General features: G+C 33.7%; 1 protein-coding gene across 9 annotated transcripts in view; it reads left to right on the top strand.

The window, feature by feature from the left end:
- The window catches only part of FAM135A (family with sequence similarity 135 member A), a 112041-nt gene that overhangs the window by 21419 nt on the left and 72527 nt on the right, over nt 1-18095 (top strand). For 8 of the 9 annotated variants that reach the window (XM_079146490.1, XM_079146495.1, XM_079146489.1 and 5 more), the window contains exon 4: nt 2498-2577. The exons of the other annotated variant lie outside the window; for it this stretch is intronic. In XM_079146490.1, coding sequence (XP_079002616.1) covers nt 2498-2577 — 80 coding nt within the window. The remainder of the gene's footprint in view (nt 1-2497; nt 2578-18095) is intronic. 9 annotated transcript variants of the gene reach the window in all.

Here is an 18095-nt window from a genome sequence, read left to right as displayed (position 1 = left end):
GTATAGTCTTAAATGTGGTATGCTCAATTAAAGGCTAAATGTCTATTCATTTTTGCTCCTTTTGTCAAATTACTGTACTTATGGGATTGTACCATTTTGTATTCCCACCAAAAGGCTAGGAGAATTTCCTATTTGCCAACAGCCTTGCCAACAGAATATTTTGCCAATTGTTGTATTTCAATCAGTCTGATAGATGAGAAAGGATATCCTATTATAGTTTGGGTATTTTAAATTATAAAATCAAGAATAAGTTATAAGTTGAACATCCACATATTTAAGAATCATTTGCATTTCTTTTTCTGTAAGCTGTTTATTCATACTATCCTTTTTTCTTCTTTGGAGTCTTTTTAGCTTTTTTTCTTTTTTTAAATTGTTTATATTTTGAGAATATTAGCTAGGTTTTAAAAATCAAAATTAAGATTGCTGGAATGGATCAGCAAATGCTCTCAGAACAAAAACAGTTTCATTGCTTTGCCCACCTCATTGTGATTTTTCTTTCCTGTAAATTTTGATTGGTAATGCCCATACCAACTTGTCAGCTCTTCAGTAATTTTATAAAGATTTTTAAAAAAAATTTTTTTTAGTTGTTGATGGACCTTTATTTTATTTATTTGCATTTGATGCTGAGAACCTAGCCTAACATAGCCCTTAAAATAGAAGTATTTATCCTTTCATTTTTAAATTTGATTTTTCTACTTGATATTTTTTCTAAATATTAATTAACATGTACATTTTAACATTATGTTCATTTAAACTTTTTCTACCTTTGATGTATCACTGCTTTTCATGAAATGTATTTATTATAATAGATTGCTTTCATAAATGTTCAGTGAAAAGTAAACTTCACTTAAAATAATGTATTTGCTTTTAGAGTTCACTTTTTTGTTTTGTTTTGTTTTTCCCTGTATTTTTCATACCTAACCCACTGGATATCACATAGGTAGGTTTTCAATAATTATTTAGTCATTTTGTGTGTGTGTGTGTGTGCGTGCGTGCGTGTGTGCGTGTGTGTGCGCGCGCACGTGTGCATGCACACTCTAGAGGTGATTTGAAGTATATGTGAAGATATAAGTTGTATGCAAATATTGCACTGTTTTATATAAGGGACTTGAATATCTACATTTAATGTCATTTTTCACAGAAATAGAAAACAATTCTAAAATTCATATGGAAACACACACATACACACAAACCAACCACTATGACCCATAGCAGAATGACTGTTATCAAAAAGAGAACAACAGCAACAAAATACCAGATGCTGATGAGGATATGGAATAGAGGGCCCTTTGTACACTGGTGGTGGGAATGTAAATTAGTAAGCCATTATGGGAAACCAAATGGAGGTTCCTCAAAATGGAACTACATATGTTCTAGCAATCCCACTACTGGGTATGTATCCAAAGAAATTGTCTTTTATTTACATTCTCTTCAATGATGTACACAGGTCCCTTTGCTTAACATGGGATATTGAAAAATTCTTAGAAATTTTTACTTTCCTCTGGTTTCAGGGCACTGGGTCACTTGATTTTTGTTCTCAATTATCTCACATTTTCAGGTAAACCTCATCTTAATCTTAACCTCCTCTCTTTTTGTGGAGTTTTGCCATGTCCCTTTAAGTCCCCTTTACCCTTTCATTCACAATTCTATAATTCTACCTCTGTGTCCTGACCATATATACTCTCTAATCTTTGTATTATATAAGCTACTCTACCAATTTATTAAAGAAAAATAAACATTAAATTCAGTTCCTTGGTGTATCTTTGACCTTGAATGTTTCTTTTCCTTTTGGAAACTGTATACATGTATATAGATGTGTATATAGTCTTATGCATACATATTTTGCAGTATAATTATATTAAAATACAACCATATTATAATGGTCTTACCTCCTAACTTTTCTAATGCAGTTATTACAATAACTGATAGACTTAAAATAAATAGGTAATATTTCAAAATCCTTTAGAACCAATAAGCAAGAATAAATACCTCATACTTTGAAAAAAACTAAAATCTTTAAGCTAAATACATAGATTTATTTTATTATAGCCTAAAGCTACTTTTAAAAACCATTTTTAATTAATCAGATAGTTTCTCAAATTTATTAATAATTTGGAGATGTAGCTCAGTGGTAGCATATGTGAGGCCATAGGTTTGTTCTCCAGCACTGCAAATAAACAAATTTTTTTAAACAATAAAACTCTTAAATATCTTTCTAATTCTACAGGTTGTTATTACATTTTGTCATATAAAGTAAGAAATACCCAATGCATTGTTTCTGTTTCTTTTATTCCTCTTTATACTTGCTGGACTTTGCTTTGGTTTATGCCATGCTAATATTAGATATATGAGTCTGAGAGTGTCTTCTTTCCCATTGATACTATGTGATATAGGAAACAATTAGATTAACTTTGTTATTTTAATACATACTATATGTAGACGTTGAAGCACAGCATATTTTAAAATGTTTTGAAATGACTTCCTCATTTTTCTTTAGTTTTTACCAGATTCGTGCATATATGAAAATTCCACCAAGAATTCCCCACAGAGTAGAAGCCAGTTTATTGCAGGCAACAGGTAAGCCACGGAATATTTTCAAGTTGAAAAACAATTCTGGAGTAATATTATAAAGGTCAATGACTTTCCTAAAAAAATTTTTTTTTTTCATTTTAAATACCAAAGAGCATCATTATGATATTCATTGTAAGAAATATATTTAGGACTTCAGTAAAACAGATTTGACACCATGTGTTTTGGATTTCTTACCATGAGCACGTGGAAGAATGTTTATAGCTGAATGAAAACATAGATAGTAGTATTTAAAAAGATAATGTGTACATGTAATTTTACCTAAAATTATCAATATATTTTATGGCTAAATTTGATAATATGCATCTTGAGAGCATTGTGTTAAGCAAATTTCTTCCTGGGTTAGCAAATCTAATTAGAAAACAGAACCAGAAGGCAGTGTAGGAAGATATAAAATAAACATGTTATTACAGCTCTTGTTTAATTACTTCTTTGGAGAGCCATCAGTATTTGAGTGTTTAAGGTAAAACTAGTGACCCTCACATAATCTGTGGCCATTTTTTAGTTCCCCAATACAAGATACAGGTTGAGCTTCCCTATTCTAAAAAACAAAATCCTAAGTGCTCTAAAATATGAAATATTTTGAGTACCAATATGACACCATAAGCAGATATTTCCACACTTGACCTCAAGTGACAGGTAGGTTGCATGCAGTCAGCATAGAGGTGCACTAAATATATTGTGTAAAATTATCTTCTGGCCACGTGTATGAATTTTGTGTTTATATTTGGGTCTAATCCCCAAGATATCTCATTATGTCTGTGCAGATATTCTACAATCTGAAAAGTTTGAAATCTAAAACACTTCTTGGTCCCAAGCATTTAGACACTAAAGCTGCATGCTGTTTTAGTTCATATATTTAGGAACTAAAATAGTTAATGAAACATTGTAAAGAGCTGCTATGTAAACCTGATGTTTTAGTCAGCAATTTCTTTGCTGTGACTAAATGATCTGACCAGAACAATTTTAGAGGAAAAGTTTATTTGAGGGCTCACAGTTTAAGAAGTCTCAATCCATACACAGCCAGCTCCATTCCTCCCTGCTGAAGGTGAGGCTGAACATCATGGAGGAAAAGTGTGGCAGAAGGAAACAACTCATATCATCAGGAAGCAGAAAGAGAGTCTCCACTCTCCATATACAAAATATATACCCCAAAGCCACACCTCTATTCCAGCCTCTTCCAGCCACACCCTACCACTTCAGTTACTACTCAGTTAATCCCTATCCTTTCTCCTCTGAAGCTTCTTGCATTGTCTCACACGTGAGCTTTTGGGGGACACCTTATATCCAAACCATAACACCTTATATTATTAGTTTTCAAAGCATTATGAAAATTATACACACCTAACATTTACTTTGTGCTGAGCATGATTCAGTCAATCTTTGAAATTTAATGTTTGCTGGGATGATATTTTTCATCATTCTATGAATATTAAAATGCTTGGAAATGCTAAATTTTGATGAATTGGACATAGTGGAGAGTTTATTCTTTCGGAAGACTGAAAATTTTCTCAGGGAAGTCTGTTGCTTATAATAAAAAAAGATAAGAAAGATAACTCATTCTCATCAAAAAGGAGGAAAAGTTTTCTTCTTGACTTGGCATATATCTTAATGTTTTATCTCATTGTCATAATAGACCATCTTTTGTAAGTCTACTGTCAAGAAACACAAAGGTAATAACTGATGTTATGAGATACAGATTTGGCACTCTACTTTGAACTTCTTTAAATCTAGTAGGTGGAATTTTTTGCTCCATTTTTATCTCCTGAAGTTGCCAGTTGAAAAAAAAAAAGAAAGAAAAGAAAAATCTTAGTTTTTGAGATATTTTTCAAGATAGCAAGATATATGACATAAATTCAAGAAGGTTAAGTAGGATAACTACTTTTTGGAATGGTGGATTGAACCAGGTGAGCTCCCTGCCACTAAGCTACATCCCTCACCCAAGCTAATTACCCAGTAATGAATTTCCTAACTAGAATTGGTTTCGTGTTTATTATCATGAAGTTTCAAGAGAAAGTCAAACCTGTGAATATTCATTCTGAACAACTGAAGGTTTTCTCACATGAGAACCTGAGAAGTTTTTTGAGATTGAACTAATAATCTATACTAAATTTAATATTATTGTATTTTGGTTCATTTTCATTTAGAATGAAAAAAATATTGCTTTTTGAATGTTTGATGTGCAATTACTTAGTTAATTGAGAAAAAAGTCTATTCAAAGAAAAAAAAGAGATAAGAATTCTAGAGAAAGAAATGGGGAAATAACGTGGATAAAAACCCAATAAATTGTAAATTCTTAGCAAATGACTGATTAAAAGGCAAAAGGAAATATGCCAGAAGGGGGTGGGGAGCTTACTTTCTAATTTCAGTTATTATGTAGTCTTACATGCTACAGATCCAAATACCTCTTTTTTTAACATTCAGGATGATTTCTTCATTCATTCGTTACTTTTCTGTACAAATAGATTTCATATTTATAAGATTAAGAAATTTTCTTTTATAACTTGTGTTAATCAGTTTTTTGTCACTGTGACGAGAATATCTGATAATAACAATTTAGTGGAGGAAAGACTTATTTTGGCTCATGGTTTCAAAGGATTCAGTTGTTGTTGGGTTGGCTCCAAGGAAGAAATATATGGTGGAAGGGCATGGCAAAGGAAAGCTGCTTAGTTCATGGAAGCTGTACAGCAAGAGGGAGATGATCCCTGAGGAAAAATAAATCATTCCGGGGCATGCCCCAGTAATCTACTTCCAACTAGGACCCACCTCTCAGTAGACTATTCAGCTATCCGTGGATTAATCCACTGATGAGTTCAGAGCCCTCATAATCCAGTCATTACCTAAAAAGCCCCACCTCTGCTTTGGGGATCATGCTTTGCACATGAGACTGGGGACATTCCTTATACAAACCATAATACAACGGAAACATTTAATTGTTAATTTTATCATTTAGTGCCTGTTTTACTCATAGAATTATTTCTACCTTATTTTTCTCAGATTCTAAATGACTAACTCAGAGGACTGGAAATTTTAGCTAGGCTTGGTATTACGCAGTAATTTCTAGAAAGATTGTGGATGTCAAAATTAATAACCATATGATTAATGACAGATGGACAGGTGTAACATTTGAAAGTTTAATCTTGTCAGATATTTAGGTTAGTATAGAAGATAGAATTAAATGTCACAGTATTCAGTTTGGTTGAATATGAGAACCAAATATGAAGTAATGAAGAGTATGAAGTAAATACTTACAACTGTTTACTTCATGGTAATGTTTTAACTTCTCTTTTCTTGACCTAAACTTTATGGAAACATTTTCTCTAGCTCTGCTTCTTCATTGGTAATTTGAGAGTAAGGAAGGGTATCATAAATAAATAAATAATCAAGTGACTTAGCAGCAACCATGACTGAAGTATGGATGACCTGTTAGTTTACTAGTGTGTGAAAATAAATAACTTACGGAAAACACCAGTCTATAAAATAAGCCTGGTTTTGGAAAATAACTTTAGGAATATATAATTTTAGCTTATATGTAGAAACATTAACTGGAAGTTTGTTTTTATAGCATTATACCAGAAAAAATTTAAGAGATTGCATGCTTTTATTCAAGTTATGGCAGCTAAAATAGTTACACAATAACTAGATTATGAACAGGAGAAAAAAATATATATAAAGAAAAGAAAAATCTCTTTTGAACATTTTCCTCATTCTTTGTCAAAATAACAAAATTTATCTGTCATGTCTGAAATATAAGACCAAATGTGACTTTTGAAGATCTTTTTATTCCAAATATGTTGATATGTTTTACTTTTAAATCTCCAATTTAGAATATCTTATTTTTCCTGATAGCAAGAGATAATAAGGTAGAATAACATCTGCAGAGCTATACAAATATTGACCCTGAACAAATTGTAAAACTTTTACTATTTTTCCCCAGCCAAGACCATTTCCAGCATGATTATCTTTTATGTGTATATAGATTCCACAGATTTTCAGTCTTATTTCATCTCTGGATGCCTCCGTGGTAAGGTAAATCTGAAAAGATATAAGGTATTCCCTGCCTCTGTACCCAGAAGATCCCTTATCATGACAAGTATTAAATTAATATTAATATAGAGGACAGTAGTTGATGGAGTATGGCATCTTAGTAAGAGGCTCACCAGTGAAGATTAGATCCAAAATAATGTTGATAATGTCTTAATGAGTTTCCTCACCAGCACCCTAAAGAATAAGAATGAAGATACTATTTATTTCAGTCTTTAAGATATTATTTCTTTCCCATTGTTCTTCAACCCTTAAGACTTGTTTTGTTTTATAAAAGTATTTAGTTTCTAGACTGCATATCTTTTTTAATATTAGTGATTTTAAGAAAAGGTATCTTTTCAAAAGTGTTTTATCTCCAGAAATTCTTTGTACATAGCTTTCTTTTATTAAATACATTGATTTCTAGCCTCATCCTTGATAAGAAAAAAACCTTTATGTAGGATAGTTTCTTTTTATCTTAATTTTCTTTCACTTGTTTTTTAAAAATTCTTCTTTTCCTGAGTGCATGGATTTTCTCTCTGCTTTTTATTACTTCTCCTATTTTTCTTCTAACTTTGATTTATGCTTTCATCTCAATGTCTTTTGCATATTGAGATGTATTTTACCATAATTCCTACACCTTCAAAATATTTCTGGAAATCTTTTAGTAAAAAAAAATAGTATTTTTTCTGTCTGGGAGTAGCAGTAGGACATGTTGGATGACATGGGTATTTTACAGCTTACTGCTGTTATGTTTAAATTATTTTTGGCACAAGATTATGCTAACAGTGAGAAGTTTTGATCAGGAAATAACTGTCATCTGCAATGACATCAGTAATGAAAGACAATGAAAATTTATAGGGCTTTTGAAATTGATTTATAAGGAAGCTTTCATGGACTTTGACAACAGATGTCATTGCTGATTCTAAGATGCTCTTTCAGTTTGAAATGTTATGTAGTTTCCATAAGAAGTTCAAATAATAACTTCCGATTTCTAGTACTGATAATATTTTGAAATTAAATGCATTTATTTTGTCTGCTTTTTAATCTTTCCATCTTTTTTCTGAAGATAATTTTTTATCTAAATATAGGCAGATGGTTAAAAGATCAGTTAATCTAGAAAGCCATATAAAACCATAGTTCTTTTCTTTAAATGTAATCACTTTTAACTGTTTCTCTAGTTCTGATGGTTACCTCTATATAGACATTGTTAATAGATTCATTGAGGTAAAAGTCAGTTTATCTTATTTATACTACTTCCTCTCTTCCTCAACCTCTACCTTTTATTTTTTATTTAAATTTTTTTTAGTTGTCAATGTGTCAATGTACCTTTATTATTTATTTATATGTGGTGCTGAGAATTGAACTCAGTGCCTCACGCATGTTAGGCAGTGCTCTGCCCACCCTCTACCTTTGAAAAGAGATATTGCTCCTTTTCTCTGACCATCTCTGTAATTTCAAGTAATACATTTTAAACTGTGTGTCCTATTTTAACAATGACGACAGACCCTTCGTTTTATAATAAATATATAAGAAGTCTTCTTATGTCAAATTTTTTCTCTCCCCACCTTCCAGCCTCTTCCTAGTTCATATCCTGCTTTTAACTCTTAATTAAGATTCCAAAGGTTGGCCTGGCATGATGGCACACACCTGTAATTCCAATGTTTTCGGAGGCTGAGGCAAGGAGGATCTCTAGTTCAAAGCCAGCCTTAGCAACTTGGCGAGGCCCTAAGTCCTAAGTGCTTTGAATAAAATACAGAAATGGTCTGGGGATGTGGCTCAGTAGTCAGTAGTTGAGTACCCTGGGTTCAATCCCTAGTACCAAAAAAAAAAAAAAAAAAAGATTCCAAAGATTGAAAACAAGTAAACAATGTTTGCATTTTTGTGTGGGAGCATAGAGGGAAAGGGGTGTATTCAATTGAAATGAATAGTCAACATAAAGAAGGATAATCTTAAGTTTCTAGAAAGACATGAAAGGTCTAGTTATTTTGTTATTGATCTTAAGTCACTGTTTTTATATATATATATATATATATATAAAACTTTTGATTTAGACTTGCGGTTCTGATGTAGTTAACAAAGTAATAGGTTGGAATGGGAAAACCAGCTTCCTTTCATGCTCCCTGGAAGAACTAACATGAGCTTCAGTTTCTCATTGGTGAAATGTTTCATTTTGCTTCACAGAATTGTCATGCGTTAAATCAGTGAAAGTATTTATCAAACTTGTAAGAGGCTATACGTAGGCAGAGTATTATTGGATTTCTAGAACTTTGAGAAAGAATGGATTTTGAGTTATCATTATTTATATCATTTCATGTTGGAAAGAACTGAAACTTACAATAATGTTAATTTCTATTATGCCACACAGTAATTAAGTACCTAGGTTGTTAATGATTAAACTTAATATTGATAAGTCAGTAAAACCATTTCTGAGATAAAAAGCTCGAACTAGGATAACCAAGGTATGAAGGAAGGACTGAAGAGATGAAGAATCTCACAATTTACCTTTTAATTTATAAAATATCAAGGAAATCTGTGTACCTGAGCTTGCATTTCTATTCTTACAAAACTTGCTTACTCTAGAAAATGTTTTAATTTGGACAAAACTAGTTTCAAGTCTTGAACTTTTATAACCACATAGCTACCACTCATATAAGCTATATGGGTGTAAAAGCACATTGTTAAGCCTTCTTCCCTAGTCAGTAAAATAGAAATAATAATCCCTGTCTCACCATGTGTTTTTGAAAATTAAATTAGAAATTATGTAAGGAGACCTAGAACAGTGCTCAATAAATATTGGTTCCCTTTGTATTGCCCTTTCTTTCTGACTTAAATTGCCCAGATGTTAAAAAGCTGAAGTAGAATAGACTCTAGGGTCTCAGAACAACTTGATTTAAGGGAAAAACAGACTGGGGAGAAGGAGCCTTCTTGATTTGTAAGATTTAGCCTTTTTTTGTAAGCAGGATAGCTGATTAATATGTTTTAATATTTATATACTTCCATTGGGCCTTTTCTTCCCCATGAGACAGTTATTCGCTATTAGTTTAGCAGTTCCATGATATAAATAAAAGAGCCCATATGTTTGAACTAATTTTATCAATGTGACATAGAGATCCAAGCACAGGTTTTGGAGCAAACAGCTATGACATTTGCTTCCTAGTCGAATTAAGTTATCAGAACCTTGGAGTCTGTAAAATAGATATTTTAATCCCTGCAGCAAAGGGTTGCCAAGAGGATTTATAGTGATATCTGTAAAGCACAGTGCCCAGTACATGGTAAGTGCTGGGTATGTGAAATCGCCATTATCAGGAGAAAGAAGGGAAAATTGTACAAAATTTCAAAACATAATGTGTGGGGAAGGTCTTCCTACTAAAAATATACTCTGAAAGAAGCTTTCCAACTGGGTGTTTAGATTAGCAAGAAATCAGTTCAGATTTGATCAAAAGAGAAATTTCCGATTATTTGTATTTGACCATGGTTTTTCCTAAATACCTAACCCAGCTTTTTATACATGTGATTGATAGCAATTAAAAATTTTTTTAATATCAAGGAAAAAACAAAGACTAGAAATAAGGTTGTCTAATTGTTTTGTCTTGGCAATGGTTATTTGGCTATTTGTAATAACACTTTAAATATTTTGAACTGCTGCAAACAGAAACATGTTTCTCCCCTGTCTTTTTTCTCCTTGAGCTTTACCCAGGGACCAACTTTTGAGGGCATTGTTTTTCTTGTTTCTTTTGAGAAAGGATCTCACTAAGTTACTGAGGCTTGCAATCCTCCTGCATCAGCCTTCTGAGCTCCTGGGATTGCAGGCATGTGCCATAGTGCCCGGCTTCAGGGCCCTCTAACATGTTGGGATAGTTGTGTTGAATTGTTAAGATTTTTCATGATTAACTCTAGGCTACCTGTGTAATTTTATTTCCCAAGATTCTCCCTGTAGATTCTGTGGAACCACTTCCAGTTTTTCAAATTTGATGGATTCTAACTTACTTCATGTACTACTGCACATGCTCTCCCCTTCCTTTTTTTAAGCCATGGATAATTTTCCTAGGCAACTAAAAGTTTCCTCTTCCATGTGATTATAATTCTTTCTATATACTTATTTTTGCTCTTACCATGTTAAGAAAAATTTCTCAAAAATGTAATTCTAAAACCATCAAATATCAAGAACAATGTGGAAATCAAGTGCAAAAAAAATAGTTAACTGGATACAATTCATATTATATCACTAATCTGTTACTGTTATCTGTAACCAAATAATCCAGTCATTAGTTTTGTCTTAAGTTATAAAGTTTTATCTTTCAGTGAACTTTACATGGATTATGACACTTTCATTTCTTTAGCATTACAAGTCTCTATTTTGCTTTCCCCAGATAAAACAACTTCATTCTGTCATTGTCATTATCTTTTTACCTGGCTTAAAGAGATGCTGATAATTACATTGCCATTTGCTTTGGCTTTCTGAAATAGGGAGTTAAAGAGATTATCACATTGTACTGAAATTATTTGCTTGAATGTTTCTATCCAAACTAGACTGGGAACTCTGAAAACACTCATTGTTCTTATTTATGTTCATATCTCCTAGTTACTAATACTTCAGATTTAATTATGTTTGAATGAATGCTCACTTGTTCACAAAATAAATAAGAAATTCCAAGCCTAGCTATTTAACAAAAGAAAATGGAAACGCAGAAAGATAGTGATAGAAATAAGATGTAAATAAATGTATTTCTACATTTAGTCTATTTCTAGACTTCCAACGATATTGTCTCTAAAATTGTAGCTCTGAATGTTTGTGTTAGCAGATAACTGATAGGCAGAATGAAAATAGTCATTTGAACAAGGAAATCGGGCAGTAAATTAAGAAGTTAGATGAAAGTTAATTTATTCAGTAAATACATGAATACCTGTTAGGTGTAGACATAGCTCTTATTCCTAAATTAAAACAATAAAAAGACAAATATGGTTCCTGACTTCATAGAGGATTATCATCTAGCAAATATTAAAAACAAAGAGAGTTTCAGATTCAAGACAATAAATAGAGTACATACAGATTTGGGTGTTATTTTTAAGACCTTTTGGTAATAACAAATGTAGAAGTACAGCACACGTAGAGTAGAATTATGGTTACCAATACTAATTATTCTGATTTGATTATTATACGTTAAAAACATCCATTGAATTATCACACTGTACCCCATAAATGTGTATAATTAAAATAATAATTTAAAAATTAATTTTTAAAATGTGATGAGTCAAACACCAATTCATAATTAAAAAACAAAAACAAAACAACTAATTGAAGAGATCTTCTGAGACCTGTTCAAAGACATGTATGAAGAACTTAAAATTAATGCTCAACTTATTGGTGAAAAGACTTTGTGCTTTACCTGTAAATATGGGAACAAGACAAGACATGGTCATTTTAACACTCTATTCAACATTGTATTAGAAGTACTAGCGAGGGAAATTACACAATGAAAATAAAATAAAACCCTCTAACTTAGAAAAAACAAAAAAGTAATGGCTGCCAGAGGCTGGAGAGGGGAAAAAGGAGAGCTCAGTTAACAGGCACAGCTCCAGATAGTTAAGAGTGATAAGGTCTGGTGTTCTGTTGCACAGTAAGGTGACATACATAATAATCTATATTTCAAAAGAGCTATAAGAGAACATTTTGGGTACTTCACTAATAGAAACCATGAATATTTTAAGGTGGAAGAAATGCTAAGTACCCAGATTTGATCACATATAATGTATACATGTATTTAAATATCAGATTCTACCCTATGTACAATTATTATGCACCAATTAAAAATAAAACTTTTTGAAAAAAGGAATAGCAAAAATGCTTCCATAAAGTTTTGAAGTATAGAAAACAAGTGGAAGCTGTACTTCCTTTCGGGACATATGTTCCTCCCCCCTTAATTCTGAGAGGTTTCAGGCTTAAAGTGAGGCAAAGATAGCAGATTATGGGAAATGAGAAGTAGGCCTGAAAATGAGGATAAGTTAAATGCCCATGATGAAATCAACTGTGATAACTGGACATCCCAGCCCTGAGTACACAGTATCAGGAAGATTGCTATTTTCTGTAGGCCCAAAACCTCAGAGCTTTTTTGTAAAAAAAGATTCCCATGAGGTATTAGCATTGCAAAGTCAAGCACTCATTCTTTATTATTGTGGTAAAAAAAATAACAAACTATGTCCTCATAAATTTTAAATATATATAGCTCAGTATTGTTAATTATATACACACTATTATACAGCAGGCTCTAAAACTTTTTTTGTCTTATGTAACTGAAACTCTATACCACTGAACAGCAACTTTCCTTTCCCCCTCCCCCAGCCCCTGGCAGCCACCATTCTTCTTTATGCTTCTATGTGTTTGACTGCTTTAGATACCTTATAAGTGGAATTCTGCAATATTTGTCCTTTAATAGGCTTATTTCCCTTAGCATAATGTTTTTAAGATTCATCAGTATTGTAGCATAAGACAGGGTTTCCTTTTTTAATGCTGAATAATATTCATGTGTGTGTGTATTACATTGTCTTTATCCATACATCTGTAGGGAGGCATTTAGATTATTTATACCTCTTGACTGTTATACAGAATGCTTGAATGAACATGGGAGTGCAAATACCTCTTTGAGATACTGTTTTTAATTCTTTAGGATAAATACCCAGAAGTGGAATTGCTGGGTCTTACGGTGGTTCTATTTTTAATTTTTTGAGGAACCTCATAATATTTTCCACTGTTGGGTTGTAGTTTCTCTACATACATAGTGCTAACCATGTTCAGTAAGTAATGAAATAAGAAATATGTCAGACATGGACCTTGCCGTTAAGAAATGTCTATTCTTTTCAGATAATGTGCTTCACACCTATAATCCTAGCTACTGGTGAAGCCGAGGCAGGATGTTGGCAAGTTCAAGCCCCACTAGGGCAACTTAGGGACATCCCATCTCAAAAATAAAATAAAAGGGATGGTGGACTAGCGGGTGACTACATTTCCTGTCACTCCAGAACCCAGGATTCAAGAAGGGGAGGCATTGAGAGACTCAGACTAACATAGAGCCACGGGGTGAGTCTCCCCCACTGGGTGAAGCTCAGCCCGGGCGGCAGGCCCGGACAGGGGAGGCTTCTCAGAGCAGGGCAGGGCAGCTAGAGTCTTCCCCAGGCAGCCCTGCTCCCTCTGCCGGTGGGCGCCTTGCATGGCCAGCTTCTCGGAGCAGGCCGCCCAGTGAGAGCCTTTCTACACAGAGCCAGCTCAAAGTCCAGGAGTCAGAGGCAAGCTCCGGCCCGCAGGCAGCTTCAGGGACCAGGGCAGGGCAGCCAGGGACTTCCCCAAGCAGCCCTGCTCCCTCCGGCGGCAGGCTCCTTTCACGACCAGTTTCTCAGAGCAGATGCCCAGTGAGAGCCTTTCCACACAGAGCCAGCTCCAAGCCCTGGAACCAGTAGCAGGCTAGAGGCAGCTTTCTTCAGAAGCACTGCATTATCAAGTTCCTCCAAGACTTCAGGCTACTGAAGGCTGGGAGGTGATACGCTGGAAATCTAAGGGACACTATAAGCCAATAGAGGAAATCTGCAGTATCTCAGAGTCCCACTGATATTTGACCAATATGAGAAAACAAGGGAAGAAAATGTCCCTAACAAACCTAGATACTATATCAATAAAACCCAATGACAGCACAGCAGAAGAAATGTCAGAAAGGGAGTTCAGAATGTACATAATGAAAACAATCAGAGAAACAAACGAGGAGATGAAAGAGCAAATGCAGGCATTAAATGATTGCATTAAAAGAGCAAATACGGGAAGCAAGAGATCATTTCAATAAAGAGATAGAGATACTGAAAAAAAAAAAAATAAAACAGAAATCCTTGAAATGAAGGAAACAATAAACCAAGTTAAAAACTCCATAGAAAGCATAACCAATAGGATAGAACACCTGGAAGACAGAACCTCAGACATTGAAGACAAAATATTTAACCATGAAAACAAAGTTGACCACAGAGAAGATGGTAAGAAATCATGAACAGAATCTACAAGAATTATGGAATATCATGAAAAGGCCAAATTTAAGAATTATTGAGATTGAGGAAGGCACAGAGAAACAAACCAAAGGAATGAATAATCTATTCAATGAAATAATATCAGAAAATTTCCCAAATCTGAAGAATGAAATGGAAAACCAAGTACAAGAGGCTTATAGGACTCCAAATATACAAAATTACAACAGACCTACACCAAGGCACATTATTATGAAAATACCTAACATACAAAATAAAGACAGAATTTTAAGGCCGCAAGAGAAAAGAATCAAATTACATTCAGGGGGAAACCAATAAGAATATCAGTAGAGTTTTCAATCGAGACCCTACAACCTAGAAGGGTCTGGAACAACATTTACCAAGCCCTGAAAGAAAACAGATGCCAACCAAGAATCTTATACCCAGCAAAATGTACTTTCAGATTTGATGACAAAATAAGATCCTTCCATGATAAACAAAAGCTAAAGGAATTTACAAAAAGAAAGCTGGCATTACAGAACATTCTCAGCAAAATATTCCATGAGGAAGAGATGAAAAACAACGATGCAAATCAGCAACGGGAGGAACTAGCCTAAAGGAATAGCCAAAGAAAGGAGAAACCAAATCATGTCAAAAAACAAAAATGAGTCAAATGACTGGGAATACAAATCATATCACAATAATAACCCTGAATGTTAATGGCCTGAACTCATCAATCAAAAGACATAGACTGGCAGATTGGATTAAAAACAAAAATCCAACGATATGCTGCCTGCAAGAGACTCATCTCAGAGAAAGAGATACCCACAGACTAAAGGTGAAAGGATGGGAAAAAACATACCATGTACAGGACACAGCAAAAAAGCTGGAGAATCCATCCTCATTTCAGATAATGTGGACTTCAATCCAAAACTACTCAGAAGGGATAAAGAAGGACATTACATTACTGCTTAAGGGAAGCATAAATCAGCAAGACATAACAATCATAAATATCTATGCCCCGAACATTGGCTCATCCATGTACGTCAAACAAATCCTTCTGAATTCCAGAAATCAAATAGACCACAACACAATAATACTAGGGGATTTTAACACACCTCTCTCACCACTGGATAGATCTTCCAAACAAAAATTGAATAAAGAAACCATAGATCTCAATAACACAATCAACAATTTAGACTTAACGAACATATATAGAATATACCGTCCAACAAAGAACGAATACCCTTTCTTCTCAGCAGCACATGGATCCTTCTCTAAAATACACCATGTTTTATGCCACAAAGCTACTGTTAGCAAATACAAGTAGAGATATTACCTTGTATTCTATCAGATCATAATTGATTGAAATTAGAATAAATGACAATAAAAAACAGAAACTTCTCCAATACCTGGAGATTAAATAATACACTATTATATGATGAATGGATAACAGAAGTCATCAGGAGGGAAATAAATTCTTAGAAATAAACAAGAACAAAGACACATCATATCAAAATCTCTGGGGCACTATGAAAGCAGTACTTAGAGGAAGATTTATTTCATGGGGCCCATTCAACAAAAGAAGTAGAAATCAACAAATAAACTACTTAACACTACAGCTCAAAGACCTAGAAAAAGAAGAGCAGACCAACACCAAAAGTAGTAGAAGACAGGAAATAGTTAAATCAGAGCCAAAATCAACGAAATTGAAACAAAAGAAACAATCGGAAAAATTAACAAAATAGTTGGTTCTTTGAAAAAATAAACAAAATTGATAAACCCTTAGCCACACTAAGAGAGAGAAAGAGGGAGAAAACTCAAATTACTAAAATTCGGAATAAACAAGGAAATATCACAACAGACACGAGTGAAATACAAAACATAATTAGAAGCTATTTTGAAAATCTATACTCCAACAAAACAGAAAACCTCGAAGACATCAACAAGTTTCTAGAGACATATGAATTACCTAAACTGAACGAGGAGGACAAACACAACTTAAATAAATCAATTTCAAGCAATGAAATAGAAGAGGTCATCAAAAGCCTACAAAGAAAAGTCCAGGACCAGATGGGTTCTCAGCCGAGTTCTACAAAACCTTTAAAGAAGAGCTCATTCCAATACTTCTCAAAGTATTCCATGAAATAGAAGAGGAGGGAACCCTCCCAAACTCATTCTATGAAGCCAATATCACCCTGATACCTAAACCAGACAGAGATACATCGAGGAAAGAAAATTTCAGACCAATATCCTTAATGAACATTGATGCAAAAATTCTCAACAAAATTTTAGCAAATTGCATACAAAAATATATTAAAAAGATAGTGCACCATGATCAAGTGGGTTTTATCCCAGGGATGCAAGGTTGGTTCAACCTCTGAAAATCAATAAATGTCATTCACCATATCAACAGACTTAAAGTCAAGAATCACATGATTATTTCGACAGATGCAGAAAAAGCATTTGATAAAATACAGCATCCCTTCATGCTCAAAACACTACAAAAAATTGGGGTAGTGGGAACATTCCTTAACATTGTAAAGGCCATCTATGCTAAGCCCATGGCCAATATCATTCTAAATGGTGAAAAACTGAAAGCATTCCCCCTAAAAACTGGAACAAGGCAGGGATGCCCTCTTTCACCTCTTGTATCCAACATCGTCCTTGAGACTCTAGCCAGAGCAATTAGACAAACCAAAGAAATTAAAGGGATACGAATAGGAAAAGAACTCAAACTATCCCTGTTCGCTGATGACATGATTATATATTTAGAGGAACCTGGAAATTCCACCAGAAAACTTTTAGAACTCATAAGTGAATTCAGTAAAGTAGCAGGTTACAAGATCAATGCTCATAAATCTAATGCATTTTTATACATAAGTGATGAATCTTTGGAAAGAATAATTAGGAAAACTACCCCATTCACAATAGCCTCGACAAAAATAAAATACTTGGGAATCAATCTCACAAAAGAGGTGAAAGACCTCTACAATGAGAACTACAACACTAAAGAAAGAAATTAAAGAAAACCTTAGAAGATGGAAAGATCTCCCATGTTCTTGGATAGGCAGAATTAATATTGTCAAAATGGCCATACATCCAAAAGTGCTATACAGATTCAATGCAATTCCAATTAAAATCTCAATGATGTACCTTACAAAATAGAGCAAGCAATTACGAGATTCATCTGGAAGATCAAGAAACCCAGAATAGCTAAAGCAATCCTCAGTAGAAAGAACGAAGCAGGGAGTATCGCAATACCAGAACTTCAACTCTACTACAAACCAACAGTAACAAAAACGGCATGGTGTTGGTACTAACATAGGCAGGTAGATCAATGGTACAGAATAGAGGACATGGACACAAACCCAAATAAATACAATTTTCCCATACTAGGCAACGGTGCCAAAAATATGCAATGGAGAAAAGATAGCCTCTTCAACAAATGGTGCTGGGAAAACTGGAAAACCATATGC

The sequence above is a fragment of the Sciurus vulgaris genome (assembly GCF_902686455.1).
Source record: "Sciurus vulgaris genome assembly, chromosome: 7".
In the NCBI taxonomy this organism is placed as follows: domain Eukaryota; kingdom Metazoa; phylum Chordata; class Mammalia; order Rodentia; family Sciuridae; genus Sciurus; species Sciurus vulgaris.
Note: the sequence above shows the minus strand (reverse complement) of the source record. Positions and strands in the feature narration are given on the sequence as shown.